This window comes from Stegodyphus dumicola, chromosome 2 (genome assembly GCF_044657685.1).
Source record: "Stegodyphus dumicola isolate Sdum_Otavi_A_Nest chromosome 2, ASM4465768v1".
Taxonomy (NCBI): Eukaryota; Metazoa; Arthropoda; class Arachnida; order Araneae; family Eresidae; genus Stegodyphus; species Stegodyphus dumicola.
In genome coordinates, this window is record NC_140769.1 from 237,485,792 (window position 1) to 237,506,280 (window position 20,489).

A 20,489-nucleotide genomic window follows, 5' to 3' on the forward strand; every position below is an offset into this window, starting at 1 on the left:
GTGAAAAGTTTGTTAGTAATTCAGTTGTTATTATTATATGTGTGATGTTGAGTGTGAAATATTGCTTCAAAAAATAACTTTTTTTTAATTACGTGAAAATGTTAAAATTATCCTGTATTTTATCAAATTTCACAAATAAATATGTATTTTATAATTTAAATTTTTGGTATTTGCTTTTCTACATGAAGGTTTTAGGTTGGTTGCGTCGTAAAGGTGAAGAGACTCTGAAGAAGCATAAAACACTTGCTGAAACACTCAATGCCATCCGAGAACAAGAGAATGAATTTGAGAAGTTTTATTTCCTAGCAATGGTAATTATGTTTATGAATTATTACTTACTTTTCTTTATCAATTGCATCCTTGTAGCAACATGGCAGTCTATAAATTTCATATGCTAGAATATCAGCAAGGTAGTATAAATTGTGTATTATTGCAATAATGTTAGACATGCAGAGAATACTTCTTTGTCAAAAAATAGAATAAACCAATAATAAATAATAATATTCCATAAAAATAAATTAATACATTAAATAACAAATAAAAGTAATATAAATCCAGGGTAATAATTTGTAAAAACGATTTATTAATATGCAGTCTACTCCGGTTAAGTTATTCTCTCCCCCCCCAAAAAAAAAAACTCAATCCATTTGCAAAAAATGGGGTAATCAGTTTTGAAATGTATCAGTTTATTTCAGATTTTGGTAAGAACTTGCTTCATTTCCTCAGTTTTTATGGGACACAAGCAATCGAAGAGGGAGGGGGGAAGAGGTTAGGCCTTTTCCAATAAATTTAATAAAGCAGGAGCTCCTATATTATGAGACACTACATGGGAGGGTAGATTTTAGACACATTTTCCTTAGAAACATTTCCCTAAATTGCGAATCGAGCTCTCCTAGCATGCTTGCAACAAGAGCTCTGCCACTAGCGGTTGAACTATTAATTTTTATAGTAGTCCAGAGTCGTAGCTAGGGTTTTCAGTGCCCAGGGACAACTGAAGATTTCGTGCCCCCTACTGCTTGCCAAGGATGGAAAACATTTAATTCTAAAATGTCGTAACATCAGTTTGGCGCCCCTTGGATTCTGCACCCGGGGACAGATACCCCCTCTTGCCCCCCTCTAGCTACGCCCCTGTGGTAGTCTGCAATATAATTAATTTCTTGAGATTATCCACATACTTGTAAAATAGGAAATGATATAAATAAATAAATTTCCTAAAAATTAAATAATTGTATCTAACAAAGAATTATCAATGAAAGAAAATAATTTTTTATTAATATTGGAAATTTTTGTCTTTTGAGACAATGTAAATATATTTTGGTTTTCATAAAATAGTTTTTCTTTCCTTAAATTTACTAGTATAATATATCTTTAAATCAAAAAGGAAAAGGGCAGTTTAACTAAAATCATAGTTGTGACATATATTCGAAATTATTGTTGTTAATGCTAACTTTATGTTTTGTATTAAGGTATTAGAAAATTTCGAATACTAATTCAACTCTTTCGCTTAACTTATTAAAGCAGAGCATGCGAATGTAGACCAAAAAGCTGTGTCGTGATACTGTGAGAACAGAAGTTCTAGTAACTGAATTGAAGGTGAATGAAAAGTATAAGAATAAAAGTTCTAATAATAAATTAATTGAAAGTTTATTTTTTCCTTAGCATACTTCCAGAATTTTCACTTTAGGAAATAAATTCCCCCAATTTCCAGTGTTCGTTTTATATATATATATATATATATATACAAATTTTATATTTAGTTCATTGTATTTTAAAATAAGTTCAGCATGTTGCATCTGAATTTTTTATCTGCTTTCCTAAATTTCATTCTTACCTTACTTCCGTACTTTTTCATGTTTAAAAAGTCTTATATGTTTTAAAAGTCTTATATCAGGCTTCAGCAACCTATGACTGAGTGGTTGTTGATTACATTTCATAATTTCAATAACTATTAATAATCATATTTTTTGTCGATTACAAAGTTGCAATAACAAATTATTATTTAAAAAAATTTTTAAAAAAAATTGTAACATAATTTCAAGGACAAATTGATGAGATTGGCAAGGCCAATCCTTAATTCTTAATTTAAAAAAAAATTAAAGATAAAGTTGTGCCAAATTATTATTTTTTGGGAAAGGAGGTGATTACCTAAAACTCTTTGTCATATGAATATGCTTTGATGAACCTTTTTTCTGGGGGTATCTAATAAGGTGCAGTAGTATACTTTTTTAATATACTAGTAACTAAAATTAATACTCATCATGACTTGTTAATTAAAATTTTTGCCATTTCGTTTCACTGAAGTAACCTAAATTTAGATCTGAAAGTGTAGTTTTTGAAGATTAGATTTGCCTTAAAAACCAGTTTTCCCGTTTTGTTCACGATTGGTTCAAATTGTAAATGTGATCAAGTATTTTCAGAAATGAAATTTATTTTAAGAATGAAAGAAGCTTAACTACCCAAAATTCAGATATTGTATTTGTCTTAAGACAATTAACTATAATCCAAACTTAATTCAAATGACATCACAAGTTCATCCTCAGAAGAGCCACTGATATCAAAGAGAAAAATAAAGTTCATTCAGTTCTATTTGTTTTATAATTTTAATTTTTATGTTTAAAGTTTAAAAGCATATTGTAATTATTTTTTTTTTCAATGTTGTTTATCTTATTATTCACCCCCCCCCAAAAAAAACTTTTAAATGAAAATACCACTTACCCAAAAGTCCATTTTTGAAGGGTTGCTGATGCCTGTCTTATTTAATATTTGTTATATGTTATATCTACAGCTATGCATGAATTTTATCTTAACAATGTGGCAGAACTTTCAAAAAATTGAAAGCTAATGCTAATGCCTCAGACTATTATTTCTTATATTTTCTTTTGAAGGCTTTAAATTATAAATTAGTATTACCTGAGTATTTTTTTATTTTAGCGACAAATTGAACGAGGTAATGATCTTTTGGAAGAAATACCAAAGGCTAAAATTTCTGGTGGAGAAAATGGTATGAGTGTACATTTGAAGCAACAGCTTGATGACTTTACAGATCGCCTCGAGGATGCTAGGGAAAAGTTGGAAGATACAAGTCGTTGCTACCAGCTTTTAGATAAAGTAAGATATATATTTGAAGGGAAAAGAAATAAATGTACCAATTTAACTTGCATGTGCAATCAGTATTTGTGCTAAATGTATATGTATAACTTGCATATGCATTTTTAACTACATTTGCCTGTGATTTTGTTGACACACCAAAGACCAAATTGATTGTAAATATTATTTGCGTAGTTCTGCAGACATGAATTGTTAACATAACTTTCTTGATATATGTAATTAATGTGTATTTTTTTTTACTTTATATTGTCTTGCTGTATGTGTTATTACTTTATTCATATATGTCATGAGCTTCTAACTTGGAAAGAATATAAATGAAAATGTGTATGCATATTTTATGTTGTTATGTGTGCAATAATAAAATAGAAAGCAAATGAAATGATAAGTGCCAAAAACTTAAATCTTGGAAAATTTTTATATTCATTAAATATCATTAAAAAACAGAGAAATTATGAAAACTAATACAGAATATGAGAATATTAAACTTTCTTCTTATAATGAGAGAAGTATTTAAAAACTATAAAACTTGAAAAGTTATAGATTAAAAAAACAGAGGACTGACTACATCTGAGTTTTTTAGTCCAATGCAGTATCTCTTTCCATATCATATACCCACTCCTTAAAAATATCTTACACAGTTTTATTAATCATATATCTTTTACTTGAAGCAAGAAAACTACATATTTTTGACTTTTTTTGCATGAAAGTAACATGTTTTTTAACGTGTTATAGATATTTAAAGTTAAAATGCAAGACATGTGTTTCAAAAATCATTTTTAAGCCCTGAACCTTTATTTAGTCGTAATTTTACCTTTATTCAGTCATAAAATTTCCTTCCACTTGATGTATATTGCCTTAATATTTAAATTTTTTTTTTTTTTTAATTTATTCTGAGTTAAATGTTATCTTTAATGAATGAAAATTTGGGAAAACAAAGATAATTTTAATTATACAAATTTAGGTAATAAATGCTGTTTAAATAACTGTTCATCATAAGCAGATCCAAAAAGTCTTCTCTCATGAGGGTTGAACAAAATTAGTGTAGTGGATTAAAAAAGATAGAAATAATTCTTTTATATTATATTCACATAGTTTAAAAAATATATGTATGATGTAATAAAATATGGCATTATTTTCTTATTTCCTTGTAATGTGTTAAATATTCTTTGACTACCTTAACATTAAATAATTGTTTTTTCCACTTTTTTATATCTATTTAAATTAAAATAATATGATTTTTATATTCACAAAATTGATATGAAATAATTTTTTATTAATAGCAATGAAATAAAAATAACCTTTATGTGTAGAACAAATTTGCAAAATTAACTGGGTAACCCCTTTAGACAGCCTATGCTTCCTCATGTTTCCCCCCGCCTTTTAAAATTCAGAAGAGTTTCACTGTATTTGTTTAGAATTTTGTTATTATTTTTTTGTTATTTGAGAACACTTGTATCTGAAAATTAGAAGAATATCAAGATAACTTTATAATGAAACACCTATTTAATTGGGATAAATTCATATTTTTATTTTTGAATTTCTTAAAGTTACATTTTATTTTGCATTTATATTTAAGGTAAAATTTAATATTTTGTGTTCTTTGTTTGAGGGAATTGGAAGTTTTTCTGCTACAAAGTTGTATAAGTTCCAAGTTTATAGTACATTATAATTAATTATATATTCAGAAAATATTAGGAATATATGCTTATGTTTCAATGAGAGAAATTTGCTTTTCTTTCCCCACAGACTTACGAATGGGCTTTGGAAACTATGCGATTTGTTTCACACATGAAAGTCGATTCAACTACTTCAGTGAATGCCCTTGTGACCATAATGAAAAGATTAGATGCATATCTTGAAGACCATCCTTACCTGGAAGATGCAGTATTCGAAGAAATGTTGTTACTTGCAACAAAATTGAACAATGAGAGACTTTTAAAGCAGTGTGAGGTAAATCAGATAACTAGAATTCTTTCAGAGAAGAAAAATTGTGAAAAAGTCCCCCCCCCAAATCCAAAAAATAATAATGTCTTTTTAATGCAGTAGTGTATAATGCATTCAAGGAGCCATTTATATAGTTAAATATATTTTTTAATTCCTGTTTAGTAATTTGTTTATGCAATTTAAAGAAATATTTCCTCATTTAGAATCCAAAAAAGTTTTATCATTTTTCATTCTGGTTCAAAATTATGTCTCAAGGAAGTTAAAGGATTTTTTTAAAAGTTAAAGATAGAGGTTTTTAAGATTCAATAACACACCAAACAAATATTAATTCAGAAGTCAAACAACAAAAATCAGTGTTATATTTTCAAATTTTCACAGGACTAGTTTTGATGGTTTTACCAAACCATTGTGTAGTTGTGCATAACATTTTGATACACATTTCGTATTTACCTACAATAATGTGTATAAAAGAATAGTTGCCTTAAAAATAAAAATTTAAATAGAGAAGCTTAATTTGAATAGCCTTAATAGTTTGAAAATTCTCATGAAAAATATATGTTCATTATAGCAGACATCTTGATTTATTAACATTTTTGAACTATGAACATTTAGTTTTTCAAATTTATTAAATTTCAGTTATGTATGCATGTATATGTGTAGATGTTTTATGTTTATATATACAGTACATAAAGCTTGATTTATATGTAAGTTTCTGAAGTTGATTTCTTTTTTCAGACTGCCAAAGCAAAATATGAAGAAACAGTTGAACTTGTCCAAGCTCGCCGTGAAACTTTACAAAAAGCAAAAGAACAAATGACTTTTGATGAAAGGCCAAACTTAAACGAAAGTCTTGATAACCTGAAAACTAAACCTTGTCTATGGAATCCTGTAAAACCTAATACCCCTTATCGAGCAGTGTCTCAGACTTTTCTTAATGGCCTAAACTCTGTTCATGGCTCTCAGCTTTTACAGCGAGAAACAGGATCTTATACTTCGTTCCCGAGTAGTTATTATCCTGCTGCTGGTTTCAGGGAACGTTTATTAAGTTTATCACAGAAGAAAAACAGATCAGATTATTTCACTAAAAGAGGATCTTTGACTGATGAATTTGTCTCAGGCCATTCTCCTGCTTCAGGTAGTGGGGACTCTTCTAAATCCACTGCTTTACGAGGAAGAAAGTCATTTCCTTTTTCAAGTGATAGCATGACAAACCTTAATGCACAGTTTAATAAAGATATTAATTCATTGCAATCAGCAAGTTCAAAATTTAATTCTAAATCACGATTTGAAGATGACCGTAATTGGAAAATGTGTGAAGAAGAATTAAAAAGGGTTGCAGATGAAGTGAGAGAGCAAAATCAGATGTTAGAACAACAGCAGATGTTTGGACTTGCAGATGATGCTATGACAAAGAACAGGTAAAAATTAAGTTAAAAAGTTATTTATTTATTTAAGTACCTTTAGTCAGTTGTATAAATTGAGGTGAGGGAATATAGAACCTTAGAATTATAGAATGTCATTCCTCACCCCATTCTTAAGTTTGTTTTGCATTCAAAATAAATAAAATATTTTTACTTTTCTCTATGCTGTTTTATAGTTCAACATTCCATATATTATTACAATAGTATAATTATATAAAATAAAATATTCTATTTCATTGTACTGTAAATGTACATATAAATTTGAGGTTTATTATATGTAATAAATGTAAAAAAAGAAAATATTTTCTGTTGTTGCTTTTACATAATTCATGTGCGACTTTTAAAGCTCTTTGGATCATAAGATTTTAACTATAGGTAATCTTTGCTGCAAGTTATTTGTTACAGCTCTAGTCTGCCAATCTTGAGATGAAACATATTCCCCTTGAAACGATACAATTTCCCATCCCAATCTAATAACCTTTGAACCAAGAGGGTTTTTTTTTTTTTTTTCTTTGTTATTTTAGATTTGGCCGTGAAAGATTGCTCAATTGCTCATTAAAAATAACTATGGTTTAGAATATTTTTAAAACCTGCTGTACTATTATTTTTACAGGAAATATGTTCTCTGTCTTCTTTTAGGTTTTTTGCTATCATATATTTTACAGCATTTAAATTATTCATTTTAGAAATTCTTATGAAAGTTCTGCCAGGCATTTCAACTCAAGTTATGCAAATCCTAGTTACTCTGGGTCAAATCCAGAGCAATTTCAAAAGCCTGCTCCTGTTAATTCTCACCTCATGCGTTGTGCATCATGTTCAGATTTTGAAGAATTATTGTCAAGTAAAACAGCTGACATGGAAGCATTGAAAATATCAAATAAGTATGAAATATATATCTTTTTATAAAAATATTGTATAAATTTCTATATTTTAATTTTGTTGCTAATTTGTTTTAAGACACAAAAAAATTTTTTCTTTAAGTTTAAAAAGTCGTCTTTGCACAAAATGGAAATAGAATTGGCAGAATATCTGTCCCACAAATTTCTTTCAGAATTTCTTTCAATCAAGTTCCTTAGCTTTAAATTTATCCTGCAGATACCATAGTTTATAATTTAAAATTTTATTTCTAGTATTTGAGCAAGACTGAAATTTTTGTTTAACTGTAGAATATTTTAATAAAGTACATATAAATATTAAATTATATAGAAGTAAGGTTTTAATGATGGGAAATATCATTAATGTAGTGCAAAATTCCTTAATAAAAATTTTTAGCTGATAGCACAAATTAATTATACATATATATAAACTATATTATTAAATATTAAAAAAATTACTTCGAATCGATTATTGTTGAATAAGAAAATTAAGAGTAATTTAAATTACATTGTTCATTCATTTATTAATTTAATTACGAGTTTAAATTACGAGTTTGAAAACTATATGATTGGATGCGAAAATTTTAAGAATTTTTCAGTCGAATATCTCTATCAATGCATGCCATTGGAGTGTTTTAAAAGGCAGATGCTATGGATGTTTTGATTTTTATAGATGCATTTTCAAAACTTCACAGATGTCATTTTTAGCAGTGGTTTATTATTAGTCAATTAGATAATGCTATGAAATAATTTGCTGTTCATGTTGTTGAAATTTGCACTACTTTATATGTTCCACATAAAAATTACTATATGCCTAACAACTTTAATCATGTATTGGATATTAAAAGTATAGTTAATTAATGCGTATGGCATGAGATTGAAATGCTACAAGTGGCAGCATGTGAACAGAATTCATAATGAAAGAGGGACACATCACTGCTAGTTAGATCATAATAAGAGGGTAATTACTGTTATTTTTGTTTTATAATTTTAATATCCTTGATCATGCTTGTTAAATGTTCATTGCCCTTTATGAAAAATATATTTGCATACTGTCCTTCAATTCTAGGTGAATGCAATTTAAATATCTGAAGTATTTACTAAATTTTATCTTAACATGTAAAAGGCAAATATTTTAAGAATATATTTTTCATTTATTATATTATTTTCTAAACAGTATTTCTCAAATATTTTTATTTATTTATTTATTTTAGCCGGACATTGAAATTAATTATGATGGAAATGATTCAGACTGAAAGAGATTATGTGAAATCATTAGGTTATATAATAGAGGTAATAATGTTAACTTTTATTGAAATAAATGTACAACTTATGCATAATGAGTGATAAAAATGATCTAACATTGGAATTTTAATTTCAGAATTATGTTCCACTTTTACAAAATGGCAATATCAATCAGACCTTACGATGTCAGAGGAATGTGGTTTTTGGCAATATTGAAAAAATATATGAATTTCATAACTGCTATTTCTTGCGAGAATTAGAACAATGTGAATCCATGCCATATTCAGTTGGACAGTGCTTCTTGAAATATGTAAGTGAAAGTTTTAACTTGAAATAATTCGTTAAAATTTTTTATTTTGTCCTTATTTTAAAAAACAGTTTTCTTTTCCTTAAAAGCAATAATTAGCTAAATTCATTTTAATTTTTTGAGCACATTAAAAAGTAAAGATTTTTTAATTCAAAATTACTGATTTCTTTGCGGTAGCTCTGAATGGTAAATTCTTGTTTCTTACATTGTATTATCATCTTTCTGTAGGTAAATAATTAGCATGAATCTATCATTTTAGTTATCTTAATATTATGACATGATTATATTTGTCATCGTTTTAGTTTAAAAATGTATTCACGGTCTGCATGGACTTATACATATATATAAACTATATGTGAGTGTATTGTAATGTAAATTGGTTACTTATTCTTTAACTATCTCAAAAGAATGGATTTAATAAATTATCAGAAACAGACTAAAAGTTGGAACTATATTTAAAATATCCTGAGATGTAAAGTACATAAGAAATATAAGTTAATAAAATATTTTTAATTTCAATAAAATTATTAATTTTTAGTTTTTATTCCCATGGGACTGAATAAGTTATGGGTTCTTTAAGTAATATTAATAAATCTTTTTGATTGAGTAGTGTTAAATGTTACCAGATTGGAGTTCCACAAGCTTAAATCTCTTTCAAGTTACGTATAAACTTGTAAATTTTTTGAAGATGTATTCTTGGAAGAATTAGATTACAGAAACTTGTGATTAAATTGAAATGCTCTAAAAGCATTACTTTGTCTGATGTCAGAATTTCAATATCTAGTTTTCAAAAGTTCAGTTTTTGCTCTGGCATATAAATACATCTGTAGAATGGAATTCAAATTTTTGATGGAAAATAGCAGTTGTTGCCTTAATTGACGAAATTACTTTTTTATAGCTTTTTCTAAAATGATGGGCATAAAATTTTGATAAATCTTCTCATCTTGTTTGAACTATATATATCTGCATGAAATTCTTTGAAAATTATTAATTTAATTGCTTAACTCATTTGAACACCTGCCTCATTTCTCATATCTGGTATTTAGAGGGTGATTCTCATGTTCCATGTAAATAGCAGAGAAAGGAATGAAAATACATAAGTTCTACTGTTGTAAGCTTTCTGAAGATCTTTCAGTATGAAAAAGTCTCCTATATCTTCTTTACAGTGAACCTTTTCTAAGATAACTATTTGTGTTTTTAGATGATTTGGGTTGCATGTGGATGTGATAATATAGAAGTTGTGTTTTAGTGCTGATATTTATGTTCTCGGAAAGCTGGTCTCTTCCAGAGAAGATTGCTGTACTTGTGAGTTCACTGACGTAGTATAGGCATTTAATTATCACACTATCAAAGAAAAATAAAAAGTTTTCTTTTCCAAGCATCTCTGCTTATTGAATAAAGGGTATAATTATTTGTCACTTTGGTACCTATATAATGATTTATCTGGTTTTTCGAGAAATGAGAAATTTTTAATATGTAAATAAAAATAACATTTCGTAAAAATATATCAATTTTTTATACATATTTCAGGAAACACAGTTCTATCTATATGCCCTGTACAATAAGAATAAACCTAAGTCAGATAGTTTGATGGCAGAATATGGAAATAACTTTTTTAAGGTATGGATATTTGTTAATTTATGTGTACAATTTATATGATTATTTTTATTGTACGTTTTGAAATGTGAAACAATGATAGATATTTATTCAATAGCCAGACACAAAATGATAAATGGCTGATTATATGCTCTTATAATTAATATATTAGCAAGAGATCAAAAGTTGGCATCTTAGTAACACTATTAGAAGATAAATAATAAATTTCACAGTTTAAATGAGCATATCTGCATATAAAACTAGTGCTAATTTAATATGATAATTTAGATGATTTAAATGTATGATATATTTCAAATAAGTATTTTTGCTAATAGAACTTTAATCATATAAATTTGGTATTTACCTTTTTCTGAAGCTCAAACTGTGAATGTTTGATGAAATCCTTTTTAATTTTGAATTATAAAAATAGTAACAAAATGAATTCAGTGAAGTCTAATGGTGACACATATGGTTTGACTCTCCATAATTATATTTTGTGGTACCTTTTATATGTATATATTTATATATTAGATGTTTATATGTATTTTTGGAGTGAAGAATTAACTTCCATAGAATTGTACAATTAAAAATCTTAAATGGTTCAAAACATCAAGTATTCAGATTCTTAGAAATCATACTGCCCAACATAGTTAGAAGCAGTTGGATGTGAACAAAATTTATAATAAACAGGATTTTGTAGATCTCGAAACTGATGCATATTCTCAAAAGATTGAACAATGTGGAGAGGTGCAAAACAGTGTTCTGAGAAGCACTGTAAAATAATATACTGCCATTTAAAATTATGCGTTGTAGAATTTCTTTGGTAAATAACAAATTGATGTTGTATTTGAAAATTTTTTTAAGGAATATTAAAGTTTCCCCCTTGTACTTTTAATATTGGAATTAGAAGCAAACATGATGTATTTATTTGCCTTTTGGCCAGATGTGCGCCTAGTTTTTACTTAATTTAACAAAAATGCCGCATTTGTCAAATTATCGCATTCTCAATACAAGCATTATGAAATCATTGTATAGTCACCTAATGAACAAGTACCAATAATCTTACCAAGTTTTTTGTACAAATTTTAAATCTGATTATGGACACTGAATGCACAGATTGCAGAATTCAATGGTAAGTATTGTGTGTTAAAAAATAATTATATATGCAGCTTTCTTTGATTTGAAAGCACAGATTTAAATTTCAGGAGGATTAGTAATGTTTTCGATTAATAATTTTCAATATTGTAAATGTAATGAAGTTTTTTAATTCATTTCTAGAATATTTTGAACCTTAAGTAGGTAACTGTATAAGAAAATGTGCATTCATGTATTGGTAAGAAACTGAATTAGAGGTACTTATTTAATACTGTATAGCTGTCCCTTCAGCCCTGATAACAATAGCAGGTTTGCCATCACACAGGCTGCACGATATGACAAAGTGTTGGGGGATCCAAACTGATTTATGTTGGCTGAATAGTCTTCTATAATGCATAAGATTGGCTAGAGGATTAGTCTGCATTTATACATCTCTCTCGGTAGTATTTCAGGTGCATTTATAGGATTAAGGTCAGAGAATAGGCAAGTGAGCTGATGTCTGTTGAATGCGTGTGGAAGGTTCAGCAACAACACTGGAATAATAGATGAGCACATTGTGTCATTGTACAGTGTTTCTGAAACCATTTGACATCAATTCAGAAGTTATGGACCAGTCATCTGTCTTTTGAAGGATAAAATGTCTCCTGAAAGGTGCTGTAGGCTAACAAATCAGAGTACATGATATGGTTGTGCAGGTCCTTGTGTCATTCACCATTAAAAGACAAAGGTGTTGTAGGCAAACAAATGAGTGAGTATACCTGATATAGTAGAAAATGTATGTAATATTTGTCAGTAAAGGATAATGGCAAATGCACCAAAGGACTCATTTTTTCCCAAGTAATAATCTCCGTACAAGGATGCCATCTGTACTTGCTGGAACTGTATTGTGTTGGCAAGAGAGATCCATCCTTTCATGGACTTTATGATATATACATGCCTGTCATAGGTATGTACCAACTGGCTCTTTGATTCGTCAGTTAACCCTTTCAGGGGCGGTGGTTTCGCCTTGAAACTGCATTTTCAACATTTTTTTTTAATTTAGAAAATTTGGTTTTTTTTTTTTTTTTTTCCCTCAAAACTGCTGCTAAAATTAAATTACTTCTTAAAGCTGATAACAAATGGCAGCAGCAAACCTTTCTGGGCATCCATTAATTGATACGAATCATTCAAAAATAGCTTCTTTTGCACACTACTCTTTTTGACCTTTTTTAAAAACAAAAAACCCAAAAAGTTTTAATTTTTCCACAATATATTTTATAAGCAGGCATCAATGAGTAATGAAATTTCCTTAGTTAACAAAAAAAGTAATGGAACCCTTTTAATTTAGAATGTTTTCATTGCGGTTTCAGTATGAAACCACCGCCCCTCTGGGACATCGAAGAAAGGATCAGATGACTCAGTCGCGAGATTTTTTGCAGTTGTGTTTATTGCTTTCGGATCACTGCTGTAAACAGTTGCACAATATCTTCATTTGAGTGGCTTCAAAGATGAGGATTTATGGAGCTTTTAAGCGAGGGAAAACATTTTTTATTTTTTACAGAGACACAGAGCACACTGAAAAACACTCACAGTTGTGTTTTTATTATGCTTCTCTTAGCAGTCGCTTTTCTCATCCTTATAGTTCATAGTAAAATAATTGTATGCGTCTTAATTTATTTTATTTTTAAATATAATTTTCTTAGTTTTAAACATAATTTTTAAAAATATTTCATAGTTTTATGCAAGTAATTTAGTGCATTATTAGTTACTTTTTGTCTCATATTTTTTTGTTTCCTGTTTTAAATTTTTATTTATTATTAAAAATGCGTGTTTATGCAAATATTACTTACTTCATTAGTTGTTCAGTAATTTACTAGTATAATCTGCAATTTGGTTTATGTTCAGATACTTTTCAGCAAGGTAAAGATAAATAAGCAAAAGTTAAGTCTTCAATGCTCCAGACGGGCGCTGGTTTCAAGGTGAAACCGGTCCCCTTTCCATAAAGAGGGACGAAAAAAAAATTTTTTTAACTCATTTATGTTGTCTATAGGACCATTGCATGTCATTATGCTTACATTTTCATAACTTTTAAAAAATCATAACATTGCACCCCTGAAAGGGTTAAGGTGATTTTCCCTCCTTGCTTTGAAGGTCGTAAATAAGTGTTAACCTTTTAACTAGTATGGCAAGAAAAGTTAGTTCTGCTGCCTAAAATAATTTATTCTGGAAGATTTCCATGTGAAGGGATTAATCTTGATATAAAGTGAGCAGAATTGCCCTCATAAGGTGTTATCATCTGTAATCTATAGGTAGAAGTTTCTGGATGGTATGATTGTGCACATTTTTGTGTTCTTCAGTATTGAAATGGTGAGTAATCTGCTGCACTCCAACTTGTCTATCTTCTATTGCTATCCAAACTCCAATGTGAAAACAGACATTTCAGAGACATTTCTCTTTTTTTTTTTTTTTCTGGCATGTCTTGTAATCACTGTAATGACTGCTGTAAATGATTGTGTCCCTTAATTTGCTAAAATTCTCCAGTTCTCTCTATGTGGTGATAACGATAAATGTTACCAATTGTAAATGAGGGGAGAATCATTATAGTTTTACAATACAAGTTTTAAGGAAATGAACTATAGGTAGCAGCAAACATTTTCCCCCCACCTGCTATATGTCACAACAGTTAATATGGATAGAAAAGTTTTATCAGAATCCATGTATTCAGAGTATACTTTTAACACAGTGCTTCATGAAAAAGTCAATGCCTCCACAATTTTGGTATTGGATTGCCTCAAGTATCTAATCTCTAACCGTCTGACTACATTCAAATGCACTGAGATCCGGAGCTTTATTAGAAATTTAAATGTCAATATGATGCATGGTAAAAAATCTGTAAAGTTCCCAGTCACATGTCCTGCTGCACCATTTGCATAGTATAGGAGCTGAAAAGTTTCTTGTTTCGTATCCTGCTGCACCACTTGCCAGAACTGTATACTTCAGTTTTCCGAGCATGCAGCTATCTTGAACTTAAATGCTTATTAATGTATATATTTGTGCTTATGTGTGCCAGATAATTTGCACAGCCTCTGCAAAAAAAAAAAAAAAAAAAAAAAAAAACTGAAAGCAGAGTATTATATTAAATATGTTATACAGTCAAAAGTCTTTAATCCGGACGTCCATAATCCGGAATGATGCGTTTACGCATGCGTGTTTAATGTATAACGGATAGTATAAGCTAAGCTAAGATTATCTAATTATCTATTTCAGTTTCAGTTAATGTTGCAGATTGCGTTGTTTCTTAATCTTCTAATTGGATCCGGCTTATTATTTTTTGCAGACTGTTAGAGCAATTTTATAAAAGTAAGGTTGAACTTTCGATTATGTCAAAAAGAATTCTGCCAAAGGATCTACAAAGCGAAAGCATGTTTCGATGTCCGTCAAACAAAAAGTGGAATTGCTGCAAAAAATGGATAAAGGCATATCCGTTGTTTCTCTAACCATTCTGAAATCTGTTTGTCAATTTCACACTACTCTGTAAGGGGGGGACTCGCGGAGTGCAATGAACTGGAAGTTGATCCGTCAGCACTATCCTTATCTTCAGGGCAGATGTTTTTGTTTTATTCGGCTTATAATTCCTTACTAAATGTAGTATTTCTTCTCGATGTACTCTGCCTTTGATATGATTTAAATCAAATTCATCATCATTATAAATATCACGAAGAAATGTTTAATAAAGTAAACAAATAAATATTAAGCTTTTTTTTTTTTTTTTTTTTTTTTTGGAAATTTTGATACCCTTTAGATCATAATTGCTCTTTATTTCATAAATTACGGTTTCTTATTTTTAATTTTATAATTTCTGCATGCCATCTTACCAGATTTAAACTGATGATCTATAATCCGGAAAAACCGATAATCCGGAATTGCCGAAGTCCCGTCGAGTCCGGATTAAAGACTTTTGACTGTACATTATTGTTTTGATATTTTATTACCATGGTCAGAAATTTAAAAAAATATGAAAACACAACTTACGGTATAACTATTAATATTCACTTTCAGAAAAAGCAACAAGAATTAGGTGATAAAATGGACCTGGCAAGTTACTTACTTAAACCAGTACAGCGAATGGGGAAATATGCTCTGTTACTGAAGCAACTTCTTAAGGAATGTCCAGAGACTAGCAGCGATTATTATAATAACTTAAAGGTTTGTTCTTACTCTTAAATAATTTCAGTTGTGCTTCAGTATTTCCGTTAGCTTGCTTATGCTTATTTAAAATTCTCTTTTCTGAATTTTATTATGTAATAGTTATTTATAATATTTGAAATCTGATAAGTAAGAATAGGATGTTGGTTGTTGAGGAAAATATAATTTAATTTAAAAAATCTAAAAACTGTAAGTGCATAGGAGACTTTATTGCAAGTGGTTTTAAACTATGTTATTTTATACAAATTCGACACGAAAATTGAGCTTACGCGAAGAGTCCTAAAGGAAAAAAAGGAAAAACATTTTTAAAAGGGCATAAGACTTTTGCAGTAAATTTAATTTCTTTACAAATAGTTCTTTCTAGCAAGGAAGAAAATTATCAGTATTAGCAAAATCTATGCAGAAGGAAAAAAAAATATCATGTGACATTATAATGACATCATAGCCTCAGAACCATGTTTCCAAGGAATTATGACTTGGAGAAAGCTGCAACGAATTGCCGATGGTTCTTTTCATTGTAAAAACTTCAAGAGATTTTATTGTGTAGTTAGAAAAGATGTAGCTATAAATTCCACGTATAATTTTATTCCTTGACAACTAAATTCTTAGGATATATATTCTTTTCATTGCACATCACCACTGTAGGGGAGCAATGCACCCCAAAATTTTTAGGACAATGGATAATAGCTAGCAGAGGCAAAGCGACACATCATTGAATAAAGTAGCATCCTAACGCTGAGATTAAAGGAAAATATTTGCAGTTATTCAAAATGTAAGCTGACCTAGAAAAGGTGTCAATGTAAGTTAGTTGCTTATTAAGAGAAAGTTTCAGTTCTTGAAATTTTAAGTTCAAGTTCTGAATTAGCTAAATCATCAGCGTTGTGCAATGCAGAAAAAGGCATTACTATTTTTAGACTAGAGGGGGATGAAGAGGCTATTGCTAGTTTAAATTATAATTTTGATTCGTATATTTTTTTATCTTACTTGTATATGTTTATTCTGTAAGTTGTCTGTGTATGCTACATCATCAATCTTTATTGTAATTATATCTTAAAAGATAGTAACTAATATTAAAGTAATAGTAGCGTAAAATGAGAATGTGAAATGTAGAAGATATTTTTGGTATTTTTCCAGATTTTATGTACATATGCAGAGTTAAATTATTACGAATTGCTAGATGTATGTTATGTAAATAAAAATTATGTGTTGTCATTAAATAACGCATGACAATATCATTTTCATTCTGCCTCGATTTTCTTATATCCTAGGCTTGTTAGGAAAATGAATAGCATCATAATGTCGGTACTGCTAGTAATTAATGTAAATGGAATGTAATCATAAATGCATGCCATTGAAAACATACATATTTACATATATGAAGTGAGAAATATGTTCAATAAAACATAATATTTGATAATAACATTAAATTTCACCAAATTAAATTATGGATTTTTTTGAAGGTTACTTTTCGTTTTTTATACTAAAGCTTATAATAAAAATTTGTGGCCTGCTGTCACAGCAGAAATTCAAAATTCTTCATGTTTGGCCTTTACAGCATGCCATTAATATATTCGTTTTTAAGCATTAAAATTACCATTAAAATATTTATAAAAATCAATTAATATTTATTATGTTATTTTATATTAATTCGAAATTCTGAAGAACTTGACTCAAAATTACTGATATGCATTTTATTCTCATTTTTTTCATCTGTGATATTTGTGTTGTGGAAGGAAAGTTTTTGTAACATATTTTTATGTAAAAATTATATTTCATGTATAGGCTGCTGAGGAAATGGTTTGTTTCCAACTTCGACATGGAAATGATCTTCTTGCAATGGATGCCCTTCGGGAATGTGATGTAAGTTATTCATTTTTCCTTTAATATATATTCTGCACTCCCATTTTAATAATTCAATATTTTTCTCCAAAGTATAGTTGTCTTTTAAATTTTAAAGTCAAGAAATTTAGATCTGTAGAAGTGGGATAAGAATTTTCATTATAATAACACAATATAATTTACATGTGCACTAAATACATTTATTTGTCTGTTATTATGTGTTATAGAAGTACTTCATATATATATCTTTTTTAATTTTTCCCCTTTAGGTAAATATTAAAGAACAAGGTCGTCTCTTAAGGCAGGAAGAATTCTTGGTGTGGCAGGGTAAATCTCGAAAAGCTTTGCGGCATGTTTTTCTTTTTGAGGACCTCATACTTTTTAGCAAAGCCAGAAGAGATCCAGAATGTAAAGGCCACGATTATTATCAGTACAAGAACAGCATAAAGGTATAGAATACTGATACCTGACAAAACTGTTCATTTAATAACTTTTTAAATATTTTTTTAATAATATCTTACACGCGTTTTCTTATGTATTGCATCTTTCTTTAAATGCAAGTGAAAATCAGTTTTGAAAGATTTATGGAATATCAGAATATTAAATTATGCTGCACCTCGTGGGGATTGTTGCTGATCTAATGGTTGTAGTTACAGTTGGTCCGCATCATATTTTGCTGCAAGCAGGTAATGTGGACCAGTTGAAAGTCTCTGTATGGACAACTGTCAAGGACGAAGAAAAATGAAAATAATCTGAAGAAGACCACAGTAGGGTTTAAAGCCATGTAACTGGTGATAGATCTATGAGTGTTATTGACAAAAAAATTTCCTCTTTATATTATTTTATTTTTAAAAAATCAGTTCATATGAAAATATGTTCCTAAGACACTTATTTGCTTCCTCATACAATAATAGTATAAGCATTTGTGAGTTATAAAGCATATTGTGAAATGTATTCACATAATTTACTTACATTAAAATGCCCATTAAAAGTTTCTCTTTTAACAAACAAAAAAAAGGGGGGGAAAGAAAAAAAAAACAATGAGGAAGAAATGAGACCTGAAAATTTTGAAATTTGGAAAAACTGAAAAATTTTTTGCCAGCAGAGGAATGGGAAGTCTTTGGAGAGGAGGAAAAATATTGCAAATCTGTTTGTTTTTAAAATCTGGCTCTTAAATTCCAAGAACTAACTGACTTTTCATTCCCTGCAGAGCAATATCAACTATCCTATTAAACTTAGTCTTGTCAAAGAGTCCATAGTTTGGCATTTATAATGTATTATTCTGTTCCTGTTAAATCCCAAGAATTTTTTGGGTTTTATTCAAAATAAGACTTAAAAATAGAGTAGTAAAAATTGCTTAAACTGAATGGACAATGTAGTATTAAATAAATCCCACATTCATTTTTTCTCGTTTTATTTTTATGCATTCTTTTTTCATAAACTTCTTTAAAAATATTAATTCAAATATAAAATCACTTACACTTTTGAAATAATTATGCTTTAAGAAGTAAAATAAAATGTCTTAAAGAATATTTTTATAAATATTTAAAAAAATTAATTTGGTTGAGAAAATTTGCCTAAAATATCACTAGTTGAAAAAGAATTCATTTGAAAATTAAATTTCAGAAACACTGTATTTGACTGTAAATAATATATGAAACATAATTAAAATAGATTCTGAAAAGCAGATAAATATTTCTGATTTATAAGTTGTATGTCTGTAACAGATTATAAAGGTATGATATGTGGAAAAACATCAAAAATTTCATTAGCAATTAAATATTAATCTTATGAGTAAAATTAATTGAAATATATTTTTCCCAGACCTCCGACTTGGGACTGACAGCACAAGTTGGCGAGAGTCCTACAAAGTTCGAAATTTGGTTTCGCAAATGCAAGGCACAAGATCTTTATGTCTTACAGGCACCATCTGCTGAAGTAAAGAATGCATGGGTTGAAGAGATAACTAACTTGTTATGGAAGCAAGCAGAAAGGAATAGAAGTATGTGTCAATTTATCTGATTTCATTTCCTTAATTAATTATTTATAAACATTTTCTTTCGTAATATTGCAACTATGTCGTATTTTATAAATTTAAAATTAAATCCAGAGTAAATGTTTTTCTTCATATTATAAAATTATGTGTAGATGTTGAAAAATGCATTTTCAGCAATAAAGGAAAATATTTTTTGAGGAAAGGGGTTGTGTTTAAAAATGCATGTATATGCTATTGGCAGTAATGAATTTAACTTATTCTTTCTTTTAAATTTTTTTTATGTAATATCATTCTTAAAACACATATATTAATTATTATACCACTGTTGGTATGAAATATATTTTTTCTCGTATAATCTTTTGAGCTCGTATTATAGTAGTGAATGTTATATTATATTATATTATATTGTTTTTACTGTGGGTTTTAGTAAGTAAATTAAAAAGCTTAGGTCATTATTTAGCATTTTTAACAGCAGTAGTTTTGAAAAAATACTAAAAATTAATTTACAGTATGAAGGATGAAACTATTTATTACATTGAAATTCATTACTTTAGTTAAGATTGTAACAGTAACAAGAATTTCCTGCCATAATAATGACTCTTCAAATACCTTTAAAATAAATGCTTTAGAAATGCCTACAAAGGACAGAGATATTACGTATGGAATGAATTATTATATCCTTATGTCATAATGACTGCATAAGTCACTGTATATTTGCTTGTGTTTGTGCTGCCAAAATTAATCCAAATTTAAATATCGGGGAGGAGAGCAAAGTTTCTCCAAGTAGTCCAATCTCAGAATGAGGGCAGAAAGTTATATAGTTTTTTGGGTTTACTGTAGGTTATTATTATATAGCATTTTGTAAATGTGTTCCATTC

At 28.6% G+C, this 20,489-nt stretch overlaps 1 protein-coding gene across 2 annotated transcripts in view; it reads left to right on the plus strand.

Annotated features, from left to right (window-relative positions):
- LOC118197537 (puratrophin-1-like) overlaps positions 1-20,489 on the plus strand; it is a 329,078-nt gene that overhangs the window by 303,049 nt on the left and 5,540 nt on the right. For both annotated transcript variants that reach the window (XM_085811921.1, XM_035369057.2), the window contains 12 exons: positions 189-311; positions 2,932-3,108; positions 4,855-5,058; positions 5,788-6,470; positions 7,160-7,354; positions 8,563-8,641; positions 8,730-8,903; positions 10,431-10,520; positions 15,630-15,776; positions 17,559-17,636; positions 17,885-18,064; positions 19,440-19,617. In XM_085811921.1, coding sequence (XP_085668047.1) covers positions 189-311; positions 2,932-3,108; positions 4,855-5,058; positions 5,788-6,470; positions 7,160-7,354; positions 8,563-8,641; positions 8,730-8,903; positions 10,431-10,520; positions 15,630-15,776; positions 17,559-17,636; positions 17,885-18,064; positions 19,440-19,617 — 2,308 coding nt within the window. The remainder of the gene's footprint in view (positions 1-188; positions 312-2,931; positions 3,109-4,854; positions 5,059-5,787; positions 6,471-7,159; positions 7,355-8,562; positions 8,642-8,729; positions 8,904-10,430; positions 10,521-15,629; positions 15,777-17,558; positions 17,637-17,884; positions 18,065-19,439; positions 19,618-20,489) is intronic.